This window comes from Panthera pardus, unplaced genomic scaffold, assembly GCF_024362965.1.
Source record: "Panthera pardus isolate Hobbes unplaced genomic scaffold, ASM2436296v1 HiC_scaffold_7, whole genome shotgun sequence".
NCBI classification, from domain to species: domain Eukaryota; kingdom Metazoa; phylum Chordata; class Mammalia; order Carnivora; family Felidae; genus Panthera; species Panthera pardus.
In genome coordinates, this window is record NW_026527002.1 from 11,890,720 (window position 1) to 11,914,059 (window position 23,340).

General features: G+C 40.3%; 1 protein-coding gene across 4 annotated transcripts in view; it reads left to right on the top strand.

Moving 5' to 3' along the window:
• The window catches only part of CHD7 (chromodomain helicase DNA binding protein 7), a 189,936-nt gene that overhangs the window by 120,036 nt on the left and 46,560 nt on the right, over positions 1-23,340 (top strand). For all 4 annotated transcript variants that reach the window (XM_053896369.1, XM_053896372.1, XM_053896371.1 and 1 more), the window contains exons 4-9: positions 69-210; positions 4,534-4,671; positions 5,749-5,814; positions 12,390-12,445; positions 18,900-19,014; positions 21,983-22,066. In XM_053896369.1, coding sequence (XP_053752344.1) covers positions 69-210; positions 4,534-4,671; positions 5,749-5,814; positions 12,390-12,445; positions 18,900-19,014; positions 21,983-22,066 — 601 coding nt within the window. The remainder of the gene's footprint in view (positions 1-68; positions 211-4,533; positions 4,672-5,748; positions 5,815-12,389; positions 12,446-18,899; positions 19,015-21,982; positions 22,067-23,340) is intronic.

Consider the following 23,340-nt stretch of genomic DNA (forward strand, 5'->3'; position numbering starts at 1 on the left):
ATAAGGCATGGGGCATGTGGAAAACCTCATTAAAAAGTGAACACTAAGTGATCCACTTTGAATTCTAGTAATAAGAAACCTGATTCAGAAGCAAGTGCTTTGAAGAAAAAGGTCAACAAGGGAAAAACAGAAGGTTCTGAAAATTCAGACTTAGACAAAACGCCCCCAGCATCTCCTCCTCCTGAAGAAGATGAGGACCCAGGTGTTCAGGTAATACCATCATTCTGACCCCAAGCCTTGGTTATTTAGCGTGGGTAACTTTAGCCGCACACCAAGTACACCAGACCTCCCCTGTCTTTGTTATAGAGCTGCTTTAAAGATGGCTTTATTGTTGTCTGGAACATCACATCCGTAGCAGTGAGAGCTAGGGGGCCAACACGAAATTAAACTCCCGACGTCTCGGGTTTGTCATCTTTGACTCCGGGATAGATAAAGCTGAGTATCTTCATTTACTTCTGCAAGTGTCCCTTCCGCTGTTTATGTGTATATTAGTGTTAGCGTATTGTTAAGATACTCGTTCACTTAAAGCTTCCTTCACATTTCTGATTTTCTCTGAAGTTTGGTTGCCTGTCAATCCTTTTATTTTGCAGAACAAGAAACCAACATGTAATCTGTAGCTCGTCTTAAGTGTTCTGACATCCGGTGGCCAGAGTTGAGACATTTAGTCATGTAATAATCCAGTTTCTGTGAACAAGTTAGCGACCCTCTGGATGGCAATTGTGCAGAACTTTCCAGTGTTAGATTCTCCTGACTTTTGGAGAATTTTATAGGAAGCAGTTGAAAAACCGAAATAAGCATTAGGGCTTCAGGCTCTTGTGTGTAGAGTGCACTGCCTTCCCTGATTGGACTATAAGGTAAGAGTCCCTGCACGTGACCGTTAAAAATTATTTCCTTGTTACATTCTCTGGAAGCATGCCAGTGCGGTCCACTGGGATGGCTAGGAATGTCACTTCTGTGAATGACATCTGAGTTATCATGGAGCAGTCACTGAGGAGTCCTGCTAGAATAGAAGTCGGCCCCTAACGGCCTGCTTGCCTCTTCTGATCGCTCAGTCCACACTAAGCACTGGCTACCTACACCTGTACCAGTTTGCTTGAAAGTTAGGAAAAAAAAAAAAAAATTTGGCAGTGTGCAGCTCTATTCTAAAGAATGTCAGACAGGGTTGGTTTTTGTTTTTGTTTTGCCAGTCTGTTTGTTTTTCAGTCGAACTCCCTGGTAGCTGTAATGTCACAGAATGGCTTAGGCTAAGAGGGCCTGAAAGGGAGCGGAAAGAGAGCGCGAGTGTGGACGAGTGCGGTGTGGTTTGGTGTGGGTCTGTAACTAACCGGGGACACCTCTGGCAGTTGGGGTTAATTTTGTGCTTTTCCTTTCATACGTCACTGAAAAGATAGGCAAGGTAAGTGGGCATCTTTCAATTGCTTGAGGACTTTTAAACTAGAGTATTTTAATGATTTTGCATTGTATGTTTAGGCTCAAGGGTCTTTTTTTCCTGAATCGTGTTTGCCTAAACTAGGACCTTTCTGACAGTAGTATTTAGACAACATTAAGAAGATTTATTCACACAGGTCAAGAAAATTCCCTTGTTCTCTCACAAATATCGCTGCTGTTTCTTAAAAGTATTTGTATTAATAGAGACTCCATTGGACTTTAGGAAGTACTAATTTTTTTTTTCTTCTGCATTTCAGTTACAGAAAAACTCAACTCAACTCAAATGAACATTAATGCATGCTTTCTAATTGGCTAGTGCTTAACTGTTAGGGGTTTAGTAGCTAATACAAGCAACCACACAAGAAGATCTGACTTTGCAGGCAGGTTTTTCTCTGTGTCTCTGACACAGGAAGTGATGCTTACTGCTGTTTGTTGTTTCTTCCGGTAGGATATGCATGAAGGGTTTAAAGTTCCATGATTGATTTGTTTAAACCAGTAAATGCCGTATCATTTTAACTCAAAATTGTGTCACCAAATACTACAACAGAGATCGTGGAAACACATTGAAATCTTCTCTTTGAGTATGGCTGCTTTAACTGTATGTAGCTTTTCTCAAGCAATCAAGTTTAACAAGTTGACCCATAAAATAATAGGTCAATTCAGATAGTGTCAATTCAGACGTTTTGAGGTGTGGTTTAAAAGGAACGCTTACATTTTGATCTCACAGAACTCTTTCAGATAACCGTTTAACAGACCATAAGAGAAGCATGTTATGTCATATATTAATTTCATGTTGGGGAATTGTAAAAGGACTCTTGATACCCAAAATTAATGAACTTAAGATCAATTATTACTTAGAAGGTAGAGACGCCATAGCTCCATGGAAAATTTTCAGAAAATGGAGCTGTAATTGTATTTTGAGGGTTTTCGCTCTTAGGAAGTGGCCTCGTGTCCACTACCAACCGACCCCATCACCGCTGCACACATTTGTAACACCAAGCTGATGCGAGGAGAAGCTTCCATAGCTAAGAAAGTTATACCCACCAGTCATAGATTTCTATTCCAAAAAAGAAAAGCTTCCTGTTTTATTGTAGTGGAACATTTCTTCAGTAGTGAGCTTTGGTATGAAGTGGCTTTGTCTCAGACTCTAGCTGAGGGCATTTAGTTGTTGGGGCTGGAAGGATACCTCGACGTGGCCCCGACCAGGGAAACCTGACAAAACATCACAGATGCGTCATTAGTGGCACATTCCTCCCCTTAACGGTAATGACAAACAAGATGAAAATACAGACCAGTCCATGGCAATTTAGTTAAATTGACCTATTAAAGGAAATACAGATAGTATGCTACGTGTCACAGAATGAGAATGTTGTTTCTGATAACAGCCTTTTATATCTTAAAGAGATTGAGAGACCAGGAGTTATCTTGGATCGACTTTGGGTAGAGAGAAAGGAAGCTGTGCAAGGTAGCTTGGCCTTGTAGCCCCAGTGCTTCCTGATTTTTCTTTGGCAAGGTAGAGCTAACTAATGATGACTTTAATCCTACTAATTGCATCTGGAATTAGTATGTACCATGCTCTGTTCTAAATGCTTTACGTGAATTCTGTCATGCGATCTGATTCCCTCATGTGATCTTCACAGAATACTTAGGAGGTAGTTAGCTGTCATGAATCCCGTTCTGCAGACCAGGTAACTGAGGTCCACAAAATAAGTTGTTGTTCCAGGTCACCTACTGAGAAGCGGGGCTACCTGAAAAACTCAGCACTCAACTCCAGGGCTCACGAGGTCAAACTGCCTCCCGTGACGTCGGGAGGGTCACAGATGGCAGAACCCCTGCTGGTTCTTGCTCTGCCCTGACCTGGAATTGCTTCTGGGCAGGGCTGACCTGGAAGGCCAGAAGAGGAACCTCTGGCCCCCACTGCTACTCCCACTGGCCTAAACCACTAACAAGTCTGTTAATAGGATGTTACCCCACATCCCCTTGAGTCGGACTGCACCTCTGCAGTCACGGCTGTGTAGGACTAAGGGCTCAGAGCCTCAGACGACTCATTTGATGGTCATATTCAACCGAGTTTGTGTCGTGAACTACCTCAGATGCCCTCTTGAGAGCAGAGAGAGCAGAAACGTAAGAAAACAAAACTCGGCCAGCCCTACCCTTTGAGACAAGGTGCTGGGCTTCCTTGGTCCTGACTGGAGCCACGTACAGCCTTGCTTGTTCCTCCTAGGTCTACACGGTCCGGGGGCGGGGGGGGGGGGGGCTTGCTTGCCTCTCGTTCTGCCTTACTGACCAACTTTACAATTCACAAGCTTCTTTAAAAAGTTTCATTTCATAATTCTTAGAAAAAAGTTCATAAGTGTTCATTTTTCAGTATTTTTATTTATTCTGTGTGCTTCATGAACTCATCTATAAGTTGTAATCTTATATTTATCAGTGGTTTAAAACTCACATGTATCGTTTTACAGTCAGGTTAGGTTTTACCAAATACACACATTAATGAAAGGTCAGTTCGCCTCATTTTTAATTAACTGACAAAACTAATTCTTTACCAAAAAGGTCAAAACAATATAGAATTATTTTGAACAAAAAGTCTGTTTCTTTTAGGGCCCAGCTTAAAATCAAGCCTTTTATTTAAATGGCCTTCTGAAATACCATTTCAGTATTTATATAGAACTTTATAATCTACTGATTATCTCCTAATGTCGTCACTTCTTTGGATCTTCTATTAGCAAAAGTTTGAAGCCTACAAAAATAGAAAAGTGTAATGAACCCCTATATACCCATCGCCCAGCTTCGGTATTGGTTCCCCTTTTGAGCAGCGCACTGCCTGAGTAAGGAGTCAGGTTGGTCGTTCCTCCCATTCCCCAGCTGAAGGTCTGGTGGCTGGGAGTGGTGATTTCCCCCCATTTCCATTATGTTCATTGCCCCTGCGGTTTCTTATGTGACTTACAGGGATAAGGTTATCAGCTCTACTGGAAGGTTAATTTTTAAAAATGTATCTCTTAGCATCCCGAGAGAGGTTACAGAGAGCATCAGTGATGGCTTTTTACACCTGCTTTGTTGTTTTTGTTTGTGTGTTTGTGTCTGTGTTTGTGTTTGTGTTTTTAGAAGCGACGTTCCAGCAGGCAGGTGAAGCGGAAGCGATACACGGAAGACTTGGAGTTCAAGATTTCCGACGAGGAAGCAGATGATGCAGACGCTGCTGGGAGAGACTCCCCCTCCAACACCTCGCAGTCAGAGCAGCAGGTCAGCGGCCCGTTCGCGTGGCTCTTGTGCACGCCGCGGAAGGTGGACTGGAGACCTGATAGCTGGAGTCCCAAAAGCTCCGTGGAAGCCTTGGACTCTGAGCCGGAGAACGTTCATTTACTGTTGGCTAACGTGCTGTGGGAAATGAGTTGTTTAGCAGGGTCTTTCACAAAGCCCCGTTCGCTGAAATTCATTTTTATATAAGCCTATGATACGTAACTTGACACAGTTTTGGAGAATTAATGGTCTGTGTTGAGGAAGAGTCAGAGCTACGATGCAAGGAGGCTGAATTTACCTCTGAAGAATTCAGGGCCGTAGCTTCTGGGACTTTAATAAACCGCTCAAGCTTGTCTCCTGCTGTTAGGCACCGTCAGAACCCCTTTATGAAATTACTGCCTTGTAGCACCCAGCAGGGCATACTTTATTCTCTGTGCAATGTAAATGATGGATAAAATAGTTTGTATAAAATATGGGTAGTAATGTAGGATTGATCATTGTAAAGATCTTTTTTTTTTTTTTTTTTTTTTTAACGCCCCTCTGTTCCTGTTACTGTACTTCAGTTAACAAACTGGTAACCCATTGAAAAGTAGATTGGATGCAGTTTTTTACTCTATTTGGTGCTTTGTGCTATGTTAAGTTGTTACGTCACGTTTTACGTGGCCAACATAGATAAAAGCTGCCTACAAGAACAGAATGATGCGGATATTTACCCCATGGGTATAGATGAGGAAAAGTTACATTTTTGACTGCTGTCATGCAGAGATTGTTTTCTCTTGGCAGCTGGAGTTTCTGAATGCTCTCTGGCTTTAGGGACCCTGCTAGTCCACGTAATTAAACCACATAATCATGAAGTAATAAACACAGATTTTCCTTTTGCCTTTTTCTGGAGAGCAAGAGCCTTGTTCTTTACCATCCTGTTTCCCACCGGCGACTAAAAGGGTATGATTTAAAGGGTATGAATTTAAAACGTACAGAGGTAGATGCAAAAGGAATGATTTCTTATTTTGATGGCTTGGAATGAAATGTTTTCCATTTGGATTGATGTAGCTTGCTTGTTTGTTTGTTTGTTTGTTTTAGGAATCTGTTGATGCAGAAGGTCCAGTGGTAGAAAAAATCATGAGCAGTCGTTCAATAAAAAAACAGGTAAGCACCATGTGGAGTGATCAAAACCTCTGGTGTATGTAGGACTCTTAAATTATTTTCTGCTTTATAATTTCCTTTAAAAAAATTCACTATTATAAAAGAAAACTTCTGGTGATATTTCTAATCCTGTCTGATTTGTTAGCCAAATATAAAACTTCGGGATATTTAGCCCCAAATGAAACTGGAATCTATCAGACAGTCAGTGCTTTGTGACATGATTTAGAGTAGGCAAGAAACTCAAAAGTCGCCAAAGAAATGTATAGGGCTTTTAGAGTTATAGGCTGCCTTTTTCATAAATACTATTCATAAAAGTCATAAACATGAATTTACCTCTCATCTCCCTCAGGGAATTTCCCTGCCCGCCCCCGCCCCTGCCCCCGCCCCAGGATGGAAGTTTATCATTTTAGTGAGTAGGTGTTTTCTCATACTTTTCATAACATTTCTTCGTGTACAATTAAAATATTCATTAATCTCTTTTTTGTCAGTGCAAAGTGTAATTTTTGAAGATAATATGACTTATTCTTCAAAATTCTTCAGCATTTGTGTTGATCTGCAAAGGTGAAATCTGGGTACCTGTCACTAGTCTGATAACTTTGTCATTGAGGAGCACATCTACCCTGTGACAAAGAAGTCCAGTAACCCTGTATTGTCTTCCACTGATTGAGATTCCTCATTTCATCCCAACCAGCTAGCTCCCTTCTTGCCCGGTTAGAGCAAATGCTTTGTTTTGTTTGAAGAATTACACAGATATCGAGATGAGCTACATCTCCACATTCTGACGTACAATCTCCAGTGTCTCTAGAAAGTGGTGTCCTTTAGATACAGGGTATCTGTCTTTCAGCTTGAGTCGTTGTCAAATGCAGCTCTTTCTTCTTACTTGCTTTCAAGGTAGGTGGAAGTACAAGCTCATTTTTTGATATGCAAAATAAGTTGTTTTTTTTTTCTTTTTTAATGTGAGTTGTGTACAAAGTGTAACTTCCCATTGAGAGAGGTGAGACCCCAGGCTTCTCAAAGAGGGAATCTTTGCTCTTCACAAGCTACTGTCCAGAGACCCTAGAGAATGGTATTACACCAGCAGGGCTCTTCTCTTTACGTTTGTTGCAGTACTGTTTCCTTTTCTATTGTGTTCTCCGGAGTGTGGATTTGTATCAGAATATACCACTCTAGTTCCACGAAAATAATCAAGAATGACACGTCGAGATATTTTCACGTTGAGTGTGGGGGTTGGGGGGGGTATACGGGATGGCTATCTGTCGCCTCTCTGAACATGACAGTTTCCTCGCTGATGAACCAAATGATAAAACTTCAACCAAATTTCTCCCCTGTTCAAGCAGAAATGAGCACTGTTTAAGTCATTAGAAAGGTTGCATTTTTGTCCTGCTAATGACTCTGGAACTGTTAATTTGTGACTTGTAGATATATGGTAAACTTTAAATACTTGATGTGCTTTAAGGAATAATCCCCTCTGCAGAATTGAAGTGACTTGTTTGAGTAAATAGCATGTGGTTTGGATGGGATATATGAATTTTCATTCAGTTGATAGTGCTTCAGCAGGCATACACAGCAGGTTTGGGTGTTGCAAATTATAATTAGCTCTATTATTCAGAGCTACTTAGACTATGCATTATGTAGGACATTGCTTTTTCTTTCTGCTTTGCCCATTTCATAGCTTTTTCTTTTCTCGTTACCCTTAAAAGGTAGGTACCCACAGTTAGAAATAGGTATTGTTACCATTTATGGACAGCCAGGTTTGTTTTATCGTAGGAGATTAAAATTCACTTTAAGTGTATATGGGGGTGGAATATTTGTTGAGTTGGTGAATTTTAGGTTGGAGAAGATGAATGGAAAATTTCTCTGGAAGGGGAAACATGCCTTGAGGTGTGATTTACAGTAAAGAAGAGATGAGCTCATTGAATTGCTTGTACATTACTGGTATTTTTCATAAAGGGCGATAAAAAATAATTAGAACATTGCAAACCTTAGCAGGTACTGACTTCTTAAACTAATGTTCTTGAAATAGTTACTTTCGTTATCAGCTTTATGAACATTGGGGGAAAAGTGTGGCAAATAGAAACAAAAGGAAATTTGAGATCTTCCTGTGGATTCTAGCTATGTCTGCTGGTCTGTGTCCTGTTACCATGAATAATTGAAGGAGTAGCTGTAAGAAGGTACCTTTATCTCCCCCTGGCAGCACCGTAGAAACCTGCGGTGAGCTCTCAGAGCCTACCCTACATGGTGCTGACACATAGTGGGGACTCAGATAATGTTTTTCAAAGTCTGTTGACCTCATCACTGAAGCCTGAGAAGCATGACCCATTGTGATGGAGTCATGCAGACGCAGAGCTCATCTGGCAGAGCCTCTGTAATTCGCCTCGTGTTTAATCGGGATGGCTCGGGCACGTATGTTGTTCTAAAGTCAAATTCATATGTGTTAGACCCAGTGGAAAGGGATATAGTTGATACTTGTGTTTGAATTCTGAGGTAGATTTAAGCATGGACTTTTGGAGCGCCTGGGTGATTCAGTTGGTTGAGCGTCCAACTCTTGATTTCAGCTCAAGTGATGATCCCAGGGTTGTGGGATCGAGCCCCATGTCGGGCTCCATCCTGAGTGTGGAGCCTGCTTGGGATTCTGTCTCTCTCTCCCTCTGTCTCTGCCCTCTCCTCCACTTGCACACACACTCTCTCCCTTTTTGTTTAAAAAAAAAAAAAAAAAAAAAAAGGACTTTTGGATTGTACAATGGTTAATTCTTTTGTTTTCCACATTTAGCCTGTCTTGTAGCCCTGTCTGCTTGGAGGCATCTGTCCTTGGGGAATAATTCAAATCCTTTTTGTATCGGAAGGTCAAAAATAGTTGTAAAAGTGAATTCTGGCTGTATTCCCTGAAATTCTTTATTTTTCTTTAAGTTAACTCATGATATGTTTTCTTAAGAGCTTATTTTAAATTCCAGGGTATTTGTTTTAATCCTCTTTAGCTGAACCCACCACCACCAAGAACAACAACAAATAGTATGTAAAGCAGGCAAAACTCTTCATCGCATTTATTATGTCCTATTTTCTCCCAAGGTGAACTATGATTTGGTATCTCTGCTAGAGTATACAGTAGGTTGAGTCACAAGTAGGAAGTGATTCGTACCTTGCTTATTGATATCTTTATCAAGGTGCTTTGTCTTTCTGCTGTAAATTATTCAACTTATTATTTTCCCTTTTGGCACTATAGTTTAGCTTTGTTTTCCAGTGTGACTGCTTAATTTAGTAATAGAATGCTTGGGAAAGGTCATTCATTATTTTAGGCTACAGGATTATCATTTACTGGACTGCTATTCTAGAATCCAGGTGGCCCGAGGAGTCAGTTTATTGCCCGGTTGAGGTTTTGGGTTCCTGTGAGTGATGGGAACAAGTATGGCTTAATATGTGGAACTTAAAATTTCATATGAATAATAAGGATTTTCACAGGCTAGCTTTAGAGTCTAATGAAAAGATATACACAGTTCTCTAAAATTTTCTATTGAGGGGCGCCTGGGGGCTCAGTCGGTTAAGCGTCTGACTCTTGATTTCAGCTCAGGTCATGATCTCATGGTTTTGTGAGATAGAGCCCCGTGTCAGGCTCTGCACTGACAAGGAGAAGCCTGCTTGGGATTCTCTCTGTCCCCCCCGCCCCCCCCCCCCAATAAATAAATAAACTCAAAAAAATAGTCTATTGAACACATTAAATTACTTTAGAGGGCTCTCAAATTTGAGGGCTTTAGAGGGCTCAGAAATAAATATTCTGGTTCTTTGTATGTGTGTGTGCGCGCGTGTATAGAAATAGTGCTTTGAGTCCGTTATTCATTGGTTATTCCCGATATAGAATGGTATCTGAAAGTTGGGGCCTGGGGGTAGTTTGTTGGGGCTGTTTCCACTCCCACCAAAGGCTGGCCAAACTGCCATTTAGTGAATAATTAAAATGGTGTTCCCAAGGGCTTACGCATTCACTTACTTTTGTTAATTGTTTTGCTTTTAGTAAAGCAGAAGAAGTCAGGAGGATTGTATTTATATGAAACAAAGAGTGTAAAACAGCCCCACTCATTGTTCAAGGGCCAAGAAGGTGATCCAATATGTGTGGTCAGGGAATGGAAGAACAGGCGTATAATTTGGGATATCCAAAAGAAATAGGCCCTGATAAGGGCACCTGGGTGGCTCAGTCGGTTAAGCGTCTGACTTCAGCTCAGGTCACAATCTCACAGTTCGTGGGTTTGAGCCCTGCATCCGGCTCTGTGCTGACAGCTCAGACAGAGCCTGGAGCCTGCTTTGAGTTCTGTGTCTCCCTCTCTCTCTGCCCTTCCCCTGCCCACATTCTGTTTGTCTGTCTGTCTCTCTCTCAAAAATAAATAAAAAATTAAAAAACAAGGAAAGAAAGAAAGAAAGAAAGAAAGAAAGAAAGAAAGAAAGAAAGAAAGAAAGAAGCCCCAGTAGGATTCTGCACCAGCTCCAAGTGCTACCACACGAAGCCTTGGAACCTAATTGCTTCCTCTCAGCTCTAGACCCTCTCGTTAGGCACCTCCACTGCAGGCTCCTGGAGGAATAGCCAGTCATGACAAGAAAATGGGTATTGATGACCGTCAGAGACACAGACAGTTGATGGCTGTGAGTCAGAGCTTTTTGGCAACAGGATTGAGACGGAATGGAAAGTATCCCTGTTGTTCCAGAGTTAATCCTGTGTGCTTTGGTGCCCACTTAGAAATTATGGGATGGCGAGACTATTTAGAACGAGAGGGAAAAGACCGTATAGGAAGAAAGATTGGGAAGGAGGAAATCAGAAAATAATAGAGCCTAGAAATGATAAAGCTTGTCTTTTTACCGTCTCAAAGATACATAATTTTGAAGCACTCTTTCTGAATTGAAAGAAATGCAGTTAGGTTCAAAAGAGTAAAAGCAGTCGACGACACATTTGAATCCCATTCCAGGATTGAAGTTCATGATATGCTATGACCAGTGTCAAAAGGTCCAGGCTCATCTTGGCTTGCCATTTACCCTGGTTGTCTTCTGTCTTGTCTTGGCCTTCCTTTCTATTGGAATCTTCAGTTGACTGCTCTAATGTGTGAGCAGAAGGGGCAATATCGGGGCTAGAAGAGAGTAAGGCGGGTCCTAGATGGACTGTCACTCGATTGACTAGAATTTCTCTCTAAATTAATTCCAGGTTTATGTTGCTAGGTATCTAGCAAACACTCCTTTTCATTTTGGATAACTGGAAGTTTATGGACATTGATGGTGTCCTGGAAAATTGCTTCAAAAGCTGCTTTATGGTTATGACCTTTATAGATGATTAGGTTAGAACCAGCTACTCATGGGCTTTGACCGCACTCTCGAATATCCTATCTTCTAATTGCTGATTTCTAGGCTGGTGGAAAAACAGTTTACAATTTAGGTTTAAGCAATACACGTGAGAGTTTCAAAGAAAAGTTTACGTTCACAGTCTTCGGTAGTAGTTTCAACGTTGGGGATTGAGGGAAATTGTAGCCTCTTTGAGCAGATCCTGTGCCAGCCTGTCATCCAGTAGAAAAGTCTTTGCTCCTTTGTTTGTCCTCTCCCGTGTTCCTACTTGCCTTAATTTTCTTCGCAGCATCTCTGAGGCGGCTTAGCCAAGCGTGACCCTTAAGGCAGACTCGGGTGCTCTTGTAAGAGTGTAAAAGCAATCCCTAAACATCTATAAGTGGTGTTTACGTTTTATATCCCTGATTTATCTGATCAAATGTTCCAGGAGAAAATTACATACTGTGACTTAACAGCCCAAAAGCAAAAGGGGAAAAAAAATATTGAGAGAGATACTTAAAATATCACGTGAGGGTATCTTCCTCACACCCTGCGGAGGGTGGGATCAAGGGAGATGGCCTAGGTAGTCCCACCGCTGAACTCTTGGTTTGGCCGATGCATATCACGATTTTAACCTTACCTACGTGGAGTAGTGGGAGTGTTAATTTTATTTGGCTGCTGTGTGTGTGTGAGACATCTTGTCTGAGAGATTTTAATTGTACCGTTGAGTGAAACTAGAACTGGGAATAGTGATGCACTGAAATTACAGCGTAAGAACAAGGTTTAGTTTTACATGGTTTCTTGTTTGGAGTTATTAACTATATGGAGGAATAAATGTCTTTTAAATATTTTAAAACATTACAAAACCCACAATGTAAAGTTGCCATGAGGCAGCCAAAAATAATACATATGGCATTCAGGAGAGCAGTTGCTAATTGGCTGCTGCCTGAGAAAATGGTGCACTTGGCGTCTACTTAGCACTGTGGGTTTGGCACAGAGCCAGATTTGGGGTCAGGTTGTTGTGAATGAAGCTGCATGTGGTTAGGGAGGAGTTAAAATGATTCATGTCTCAGAAGCTGCAGCACATCGAGTAGCACGCACGGGCCGAAGCGCGTCAGTCTTCATCTCGCCGGCCTCCTGCCGCTCGCGACGTGCTCATCCGTTCGAGAACATCCACAGCTGCCTTCGTCGCCCCTGGTTTGTGTTCACGTGGGAGTAAATCATCGTTTTTGGAATATTCTGGTAGCTGGTTTGGAGCACGTGCCTGAAATTTTCTTTTGTTGCAGAAGGACTCTGGAGAGGAGATAGAAGTTGAGGAATTCTACGTGAAATACAAAAACTTGTAAGTAAACCGTGATGTGTATCTGTATGTGTGTATATGTATATTTTTAATCGGGGGATACGTTTTCAAAGTCCTCAATACGGATTTAAAAAATAACTGGGAATTGGGAAGTTTCGGTACGGCTTGTTTAGTGCTTTGCAGGCTGTTGCCTCCCAACTTTTGTGTCTTTGATAATTTTAGGAATTTAATTTTTCTGGGAAACGTGTAATTGGTACAAAAGTCGGCCAACTTTCTCGTATAACCAAGAAATCCTTTTTAGAAGGGCTAAAGCCTCACACGATAATAGAAAAGTGAGCAAAGTGACATTTGCCTGTCCTCTGAGAATGAATCTTACTCTGCGAGGCCACCCTCCCTCCTCTGTCTGTGCGCAAGATGCCCAGGCGCTTGAGATGAGATCTCTACCGTCAGGCAAAGTCTCTAGAAAATCGTGACATCCCTCACATTTTTGAAATGCAGCGAGCTTTGATTTTGTCTGTCTCTTTCTGTTTAGTGAATTTGAATTGCATAAGTTCAAAAACGCCTAACTGAAGAACAACACCAGTGAGTTGTTGTTCCGCGTTGTAGATGTAGGGCCAGGCACGTTTTCAGGAGGCGGTGGCACTGTCGGCATCAGGAGTCATCCTGCTGAAGAAGCCTGCAGCCCTTTTCTAACCCAAGTAACAATCGCAGAGCAAGGACAGACATCTTCACGGATAACGTAAAAATTAAGTGAAAAATTTGTAAGGCAAGGAACTCAAGCATCATCCTGATAAGTTTTAGAGTTTAAAAGAGGCTTTGGGGAGTTGCTGTCAGAGCAGCCTAAGAAAATTTAACCCTCCTTTTAGAAAATGAAAGCATCGGACCTCACGGTTTCTGTCATTCTCTCTTGTTGCAACTGGCAATGTGTTAATAAACTAATGTAGTTCTGAAGTTCTGTGAGCAACGCCTTTCACCAAGTAAAAAGATGAAGAAGTCTCTTGCCATCGTTAGTGTGAGAGGTCAGTGAATTGCAGAGTACAGCGATCAAAAATGCTCAGTCAGTATCAGATGGGTGTTGGCATCATTTTATACTCATAGCACGGTGAACGTACGTACACAGGTGGAAATTATACGTATGACGCGATTCCATCTAGTCGTATAAGGAGAGTGTCGGGATAGGTAAGGAGGCAGTAACTAAATGAGCCAGAGAGAGTTCCCCGGTAGATTTAGCAAATAAAACGTAGAGCAAAGACATTTAAGTACCAATTCCCACAAAATGGCACCACTGGATAGGCCTCCATCCAAATCAGCATGTGGCAGTGGGGCTTGACGCGCCTGATTCATTCTTGACCAGGAACCACCGCCAGGCCGGGGAGACCTGTCATCCTTCGTTGGTCATGTGAGAGGACGCAAACATAGTTCTAAAAAAGAGCTTTTCTGTCTGATATTATTGAGTTCTAAGGGAAATTAAAATTTCCATAAAATTAACCGTTTCTGTTAACCTTTTGGTTGGACATAATTTCAAATTTATAGAAAAAGTGCAAAAATAGAACAAAGAATGCCTGTTTTCCCTTTTGTAATTGACAAGCGTCTTCTGGAAAGGTATTTTGAGACTATTAGCTATGATCATGGTTGCTGAGTGGTGATTTACTAATTCCATCACCCATTCTAAATTTATTAATTGGGTTTCCACCATAAGGAGGGCTTTGACCTTCTTACTCATTTGTTTCTTTGCAGCTGTGTAGACTTGTGGGGTCTTATTTTATTCAATGGGTCATAATTCTTTACTATCATATCATTATTTACTTTGCTCACATTATCCCAGATTTGGCCCACAGGAGCCCCTCCAGGCTGGAGCCTGTCTCCTTTTGCCTTGTCCCCATCCTTCTTTGAGCACTTCCTTACTTTCTGGCACCAGAGGATATTCCAGACTCGTCTTATAATTTCTCTTTTTAAGTTTCTCCAAGGAGGCTTGGTTGTGTCTCCTGGAGAATGGCATTTAGAAACCAAGATGTGAGTGCTAGGTGTGCTCATTGCCGCTGGGAGTCACCGTTTCTGGGGCCTCTCAGTGAATGGGGCTTTGCGGGCCACCTGCATGATGACATGAACACACGTGTTATGTATGCGCGCACGCACACACGCGCGCGCGCGCGCACACACACACACACACACACACACACACACACACACACACACATATTCCTCTGTGTACCTACCTATCTACTTACCTGAAGACAATAAACACCAGCGCCTTTAGAGTGATAGTTGTGGTTTTATATCAGCAGCACCATGGGGTTCATTCTCTCCTTTTCCCTTCCAATATTCATGACTCCCTTCTTCAGCCACGAGAAACCCTGCTTTTATTATCCCTAATATATTTGCTTATATGTCAGTCCTATAATATATAGGAAATGTTTTCCAAATTACTAGACCACATTTTTGGGAAAAAGAAGCATACCAACTGTAAAGTTCATTTAGTATTTGTTTAGAATTTGTTGTAGTTAGCCAAAGGGTGTAGAAGCTAAGTAAATACTTGGTTCAGAATTTCCTTGGCTTAGTTCTTTTCTTCCTCCTGCCCCTTTTCAGCATGGTTATGTTATTTATTTGATACTCAGTTGGTCTTTAGTTTCTGTCTGTATTTGTATTCCATTTTAGCTCCTCACCATTCTTGTTGATCTTACTTATTTTCTTTTTTTCAAGTTCATGAAATATTCACATGGTTCAAAAGTCAGAACTTGTTCAAGAGGATACTCAAAGATGCATCCTTCTCCCTTCCCTTCCACCCCATTCCTACTTACCTTCTCATTAATCCCACATTTATCCTTTCTGTAATATTTGGCAGAAACATGTAGAGGGGTGTGTGTGTGTGTGTGTGTGTGTGTGTGTGTAAATATATATACATAAAGTATTTTATACGTATAAAATATATGTAACTTTCCCCTTTCTTCCACACAGAAGTAGCAGCTTCTGTATTTGTTTTCCTATGCACAAAAATAGCACTTTGGTGTTTAATAATACTGTCTTTTGGAAGTTACTCAACATCAATCCATGGGTTCTTCCTCATTCTTTGTTACTGCTGTGTAGTACTCCAGTGTATGGCTGTATCATAGCTTATCCAACCAGTTTCCTATGTATGTGGGCATGTAAATGGCTTCTGATATTTTAGAGTTACAGACGGTGCTATGGTATATATTCTCTTGTCTGTGTATTTTCAAACTGTTGGAGGCATAATTTGAGGGTGAATTCCTAGGAATGGGATTGCTAGATCCCAAGGCAAACATACGTGTAGTTCTGTTAAGTATTGCTAAATTCCCTTCCCTAAGGGCTGTGTCCCTTTGCATTACCACCCAGAGTGTGCGAGACCACCTTTCTCCCCGCAACCTTTCCAGTGTAGTGTGGTGGGCTCCCTTTTTGTGAGAAATTCTATTTTGCTTTAGTTGGTTTTTTTTTTTTTTAATTGTGAATGAGGTAGAGCATCTTTTCATAAGTTTAATGGCCATTTTTACGTCTTCTTTTGTCAGTTGTGTCTTCGTGTCTTTGCCCATTTTTCTGTTATGCTTCCTTCAATTTTGAAGAGTCCTTTTTATCTGTGGGATATTAGTCCTCTGGATTAGATGTTGCAACTATGTTTCCCCAGTTTCAGCTCTCCTTTGACTTTATATTTTTATTGCATTGTAAAGTTAAACATTTTTTACGTAGTTAGATTTCTTAATCTTTCATTGTATTGGATACGATTTATTTATTTATTTATTTATTTATTTATTTATTTATTTATTTATTTATTTATTTATTTTAAGCCACAGCTAGAAAGCTTTCCTCTACCCCCAAATTAAAGAGGAATTTGCCCTGCTTTCCTCCAGTACCTGCATGGTTTCCTTTTCTGTGTTGAGGTGCTTAATCCACTTGGTGTTTATTCTTGTGTATGGTGTAAGTACAACAACACTTGGTTGTTCCAGTTTTATTCTTTTCCAAATATTATTGTTCCAGCACCATTATTAAAAAGTCCATCTCTGCCCTAGTGGTTTGAGATGTAACCCTTGTCACATACTAAATGTACACATTTATTTAGAACTCTATCTGTGCCCTGTTTTAATCCTTTGGTCTGTCTACTCGTGAACCTGTAGCACACTGTTTTACTTACAGAGGCTTTATATCTGGTATAGCTAATATAATATCTCTACTTTCCCCTTAAAACTTTACTTTTTGTGTTTTCCTGGATGTTCTTGCATGTTTATTTTTATATGTAGTTGAGTATTAACTTGCCCAGCACCTTAAAATGCTTGTTTATATTTTTATTTATATTGTGTTCCATTTACAAATTCATGATATATGATGTTGAATCATACTATCTAAAAACTAGGATGTCTAGGGGCACCTGGTTAGCTCAGTAGGTTAAGCATCCGACTTCCACTCAGGTCGCCATCACATGGTTTGTGAGTTCAAGCCCTGCATCAGGCTTTCTGCTGTCAGCACAGAGCCCGCTTTGGATCCTCTGTCTCCCTCTCTCTCTGCCCCTCCCCTGTGCACTTGCACGTGCTCTCTCTCACTCTCTCTCTCTCTCACTCTCTCTCACTCTCACTCACTCTCACTCACATACATAAATACATACATACATACATAAAAACAAGTATGTTAACTCTATTTCTGTGTTTTTTAAAAAGGTTTTAAATATTCCCATAAAATTTTCACATATTTTTTATTAAATGTATTGCTAAGAATTTAATCTTTGTTGCTAGTGTAAAAGAAGTTTTCTCTACTGTTAATATCTTCTAACTGGTTATGGTTTATGTAAATGGAAGCTGTTGACTTCGGAATGTTAATTTTATATCCTGCTATCTTGCTAACTTATTTCATTTTATTATTTGAATTAATTTTCTAATTGACTCTCTAGGGTTTTCCTGTTATGCAGTCATATCATCTGCAAATAGAGATAGTTTTACTTCTTACTTTCCATTTATTGGCTACTGCCTTGAATACAGTATTGAATAGGAGTGGAGGTAGTGGGCATCCCCTTTCTGATCTTCGTGGAAAAGCCTGTGGTTTTTCTCCATTTAGTAAGGCAGAGTCCCTGTCCAAACACTTCAGCCCAGGTTACAAGAGGGAGGGGAAGACTGGAACGCCTGCACCCACCTCACGGCCACACTGGTGGTGCTTTAAAGGCACGTGCACCTCAGCCTATGCACGTGCCTTTTTCTATCCAACAGTTCGACGAGACTAGATTATTTGTATAGCATTTTTTTCTGATTGTAACAGTATTGCATATTATTTATTGGAAATTGGGAATGTACTTGAAAGTAGAAAATAAAATACTTGCGGTCTTGCCACCCAGAAATGATCATTATTAACATTTTGAGGCATTTTCATCTAGCCTGTTTTCTCTGTGTGCATGTGTGTACAGGGTTTATATCAATTCATAGTGTATCAAGGCATACGTAAAGTCCTCATCTCCCTCAGTCAATTGCAGGGCTAAATCAGTCCTACCTTTGAAAATGCATATTAGACTTTACATAAATATAAACGATACGATACTTAATGTCACAAGCCTTTTCCATATCCTTAATCATTTTTGACAGATTTTATAATGGCTGTAATTTCTAAGAGTAGTAGCACCTTGATTTTGAAATAGGTATATATTCACGCACCTCATTTCTTTTCCATGTCATCACCAGAAAGAGAAATAAGAGGCAGTCAGGGCTATCTGGGGCAGGGAGAGAACGGTGGTACAAAAGAATATTGAAATAACAAACAAACGAATGTCAAAGGTACCATAAAATATTAACTTTATACCTGTGAGTCTTAAGAGGGAGGGTGAGAGTGTTCCCGTTGAGATTAGAGAAAGCACCTGTGCTGCAAGCAGGCCATGGTGAGCCTGGAGAGAAGGGGATCGCTCAGTGTGAGGAACCGGGGAGATAGTAGAGAGTGAAAACTTCACGGGAGCCAAAGGGACATCACAGCAGAGCTCCTGGAAGAACGCAGAGGGCGGCTGGGAGGGCGCGAACTGATCTGGGGCTGGCTGACGGCCTGTGTGTTCAGAACGCAGGTGATGGTTCTTTTCTCTCCAGTTGCTCTAGAAGGACTAAGTTCGGTTTACCTTTGCTGTTTTAAATTCGAATTCTCTTAACTTGATGAAAACCTTTTATTTCTCAATTAATGATAAAAGGCTCAAAATGTAAATTCATAATTAAGGCCACCCTGTAGTGCTAATTGTTTTGTATTGAAGTGTACTCCATTCACTTATGAAAACAGCTTGTTACCAGGTCCTTTTTTTTTTTTTTCATGGGAGATAAATAAGAGAGCTGGAGGCTCAGGACTGCAGACAAATTTTAGGCACCGTTACTGATTTTTTTTTCTTATTCTCAATCATGAGTAATTATATTGAATGTTGATCAGTAGCCTCTTTAAGTAAACAGTTTATTTCGTTAATTCTTTAGTTGATTTTTGGAATAACAAAAGATTATTTTCTACATGTTTCAAGTATATCATTTTATTCTTTTAGCTCTTATCTTCATTGTCAATGGGCATCTGTAGAAGATCTGGAGAAAGATAAGAGAATTCAGCAAAAGATCAAACGATTTAAGGCAAAGCAGGGCCAGAACAAATTCCTTTCAGAGGTATGAAATACCCAGTTAATTTTCTTAAGTAGCAACCTTATTAAAGTGTTCTGAATTTTGAATTTTAGTTTAGTAAATTACTAAGAAAAACTAGTTTGCCTCATTTGTGCTGTTACTTGCATATTGGTAGCTGGTTATTGCTAAAAAAAAATTTGTAAACAGGAAATTTCTCATTCTTCCTGTTGCTTAGTCTAGAAGATACTGGTCCTTGTGATATTATGTGGAAATATGATGGTATCATTAAAATCTTGTAATGAAAATACAGTTAGCAGACAGTGAAAAAAGTAAGTGGATAAAAGTTCTGTTAAGGTTTAGTGAGTTAAAGACTCTACAGTAAGTATAAAGTACATTTTTTAGAATGTAAGTTACTTCTGTAAGGGAAAGTATGTGGCAGATTTCTTTTGTTCAAGTCAATGCCTGATTACAGAGTTTACAAGTGATGTGCTATGGTATAGAAGTTGGTGTAATGTCTTCTGCCTGTCTCCCCTTACCCTAGGTTATCGATGATGAAAAGGTAACCATACCTAGCGCAGGGAAGGAAATCTGCATTTTTTTTTTTTTTTTAAAGGTAGTGCCAAGTCCCCTCCAAAGAGCTCAGTTACATTAAAAGAAATGCTTTTGCAGACTGCTTACTGGCGTCTCTGGACTTTTGCTCACCAATTTGGTTTCCCTTAAGAGTAACCTTCACACTGAAACTTGTTGGAAGTTTGTGTTGGATGGGCCTTTGGGTGGTGGTGGTTTTATTGGGCCCGTGTCTGCATCACCACCTTTACGGATCTGACTATGCAGCTTCCTCGAAGCACAGTAATTAACACTGAGGGGAATGGAGTTACTCAGATGTGACTCACTCTTCACCTCTTGGAGAATACTTAAGTGATTTTTTTGGGGGGGGGGCGGGGAAGGGCAGTTTCTAAGAAAATACCACGAAATTCTATTTTTTGTGCCCTTCTTCATGCAACTGAAGTCAAATGTTGGTGACATTAGACAAGTTGAAATCATTAGCTTCCTTTTAGAAAGAGACGCCATATGTTCTGCTGACCTTTTCTATGGATCAGTGTAGGGAGAAGGAAAACATGCGATGGTAGCTTCCCCCCATCCTTCAGTCCTGGTTCTGTTTATTAAATGTGTTTGAAATACATTTGCTGGTGTCAGAGGCACTTCGGGGATCTGTGCCCGGCTCTAGCTGTGTAGCCTTATCTATTTGGATCTGTCTGTGTGAATAACCTGTACCACAGTCGAAATATATTATCTTGCTTGGTAACTCAGCAACTAGAAATCTTAAGTTTTGTCCTGAGTGGAAATAGCACTAATTCCAGCCTGAAAAGGTGGTCTGAGGACCAACACAAAAGGATAGCAATTCCCTTTCTCTCTTTCTCTTTTACATGCACATGTACACGCACATGCACACACGGGCGCCCTTTGCCGTAGACAGTCCCGGTTTCAGGTGTTCCACGGCTCTGCTGCTTTGGCATTTTTAATTACGACTGCTTTTGCATTCTTTGTTTCACCTTAGGCTTCCTCATAAGCCGCCGCCACTAAAATCTTTATTCAAACTGGAAACTGCGTCCCACGCATGATGGCGCGGATGAGTTGCTGGCACGGTGGAAGTGTTTAGGAGTAAGGTTAAGGATTTTAACTCATCAGTGAATGCTTCTGTTTAAGGACAAGATGTCTTAAAAGGAGCTTTTAGCATCAGAACCTAGTTTATGGGGAGTTTTAGTGTTGATGCTGTATGTGAATAAGGCGTACGTATTGCATACCTGAATCTAGAAGCTTCGAACAGAGCCAGCGCATTCATACGTTAACATTTTAAATACACTGAACGTTTCAGTGGATTTTTTGCCTTACTAATCAACTCTGTGTAAGGGCCCGAGGCATCTGAAACACACTTTTGTATTTCTGATTTTTTTTTTTTTTTTTCCATAATTCAGAGTTCAAAGGCCCCGGACCAGACATTGTAAATGGGCACAGCAGCCCAGGGAATGTTTGTCATCCTTGAGCTGACTGTGACCAAACAGCTTATCTTTCCGACCTGCAGTTTAGGGCATATGAGCGGTGTCTAAGTGACTTCTAATATGTCTCTGCAAAAGGCTTTTAATGCAGTTTTGTTACCGATAAGTTGATCTCTAGGAACACATAATAATGTGTCTTTTGTTTTCTAACTTATCTGTCTCTGGCTTCTCTAAAGTATGATTTAGTCTGTAATTTCCCTTTGAGCCACATTCTATTCTTTTCTATGAGATAACTTTGCAAGCAAGTAGTACTACTTCACTTTTGCGAAGATTGTTAATACGTTGGCTAAATAACCCAATTATTTAAGCCTCATTTCTTTATCCTTAATATTTTTAGCCAGATGCTCTATATTCAGTACAAATAAATCATTAGAACACTTAGATTAATGACAAAACTGTATTCAAAGGAGGTACTAATGTTGATTGGCGAAGGCGACCAAACATCCCATACTGTTCACACTAAAATATGAAATTCACTGGTTTCAGTGTTTTTAGCTTTTGAATAGCATTCTGTAACCGATGCTATAAGGCATCAGACAACTCCGGTAGTTACAAGACTCCGAGAGCACTTACTGTGCATAGCCTGGCTTCTTTATTGCAAGCTGTAGTTTCAAGAATGCTAAATGCATTGCATGCCATAAGCCTTTTGGATTGCTCATTAGTGAATTGTAATTTCACACTTCATTTAAAATATTCTTAAACATTCTCTCACAGTAAAAAGGTTTCACACAGTGATTAAAAGACCCAGTTAACAAAGTCTGAGAAGTCTGATTTCCTCATGGGGAATGATTTTGCTAAATTGTAGCATTTCAATTAATGTAATAGAATTTGCCAAATATAAATTTTATTTTACTGTGACCCAAAATATTATTGCCTGGTGAAAAGTGAAATAGTGTTTACTCTCAGGAATTAAATAAACATTTTAACTTTTTTTAATTTTCTTTCCTTTGGCGCAGATTGAAGATGAGCTTTTTAATCCAGATTATGTGGAGGTTGACCGGATAATGGACTTTGCACGAAGCACAGATGAACGGGGAGAGGTGACAGAGATCACTTGTATTAGGGGGCAGTGACTCAGACAGCTTATGTGTGTTTGTGGAGAATGATTATGGGATCCTAGATCTGGTCCTGGTCAGAGCCTTGGATCATGACACAGTTGGTCTAAATTTAACTGAAACTTATTGACTATTAGTTTTATGACTTAATAATGGCGCTAAATGTGTTCTTTGTTTAGTGTGAGAGCTTTTTAAAAGAAATCAATTTTCAATATGAAACAAATACATTGGCATTTTGCAGAATTTCAGAATATGATCAATAAAGAAGAATTTAGTACACTTTGGTCTAAACCTGTCATGAAGCACAAATTTCCTATACATAATTAAGAGTGCTCTTAGCAGAATGGAATTTAGTGTTATTTAACATTGTACATCCTTAGTGTGCGTTGATGAACCTCATTTAATGTAGTGCACAGAGAATAATGTAAAGTAATCCTCTTTATGAGATCTTGGCATTCTCATGTTGCTTTGCAAAACTCTGTGAGGTTGTGAAGGACAGTTGATTAGGGCAATAAGAGTGGAGACAAGTCTAGTGCCTTCCCAAGCATGCTGTCTTGGTGACGATATACCCACCCACCGTGAGCTCTGTCATTCCTGGCTTCTTTGTGTAAATTAAGCTTTATATAAAATGTTTAGATCTTGGGATGCCTGGGCGACTCAGTCGGTTAAGCATCCAACCCTTGGTTTCGGCTCAGGCCATGATCTCACAGTTTGTGGGTTCAAGCTCTGCATCGGGCTCTGTGCTGACAGTGCGGAACCTGCTTGGGATTCTCTCTCTCTCTCTCTCTGCCACTCCCCTGCTCTCTCTCTCTCTCTCAAATAAATAAACATAAAAAAATAAAATAAAATGTTTAGATCTTGCTTATCTAGTGAGAGTCTGCAGTGAACTCCCAGATTTTTCCAAACTCTGTATCATGAAGTCCATGATGTTTCAAAGACAGTATCTGTAAGGGGATGTTTGCTTTTCTAGTTTTACTTTGCTTTACTTATGAGAAAATTATTGCATATTTACTAGCACAGTGAGTGTTTTTAACATCACAACCAGGTCAGTGTACCTTAGCCTTGAAGTGAAGGTCCACAAACCCACGTATTTTCTAGAGGAAAGACAAAGGAAATTTTGTTGATCTGCATTACCCAAAATATTTTGTTCTCCAGCCTACTAGATCTCACTTTATTTTAAAGTGATCAGGTACAAACAATACCTCTCTCTTTAGGAAAAAGGCAGAGATACTAATAAATTCAAGCTTGTTTCTCATTCT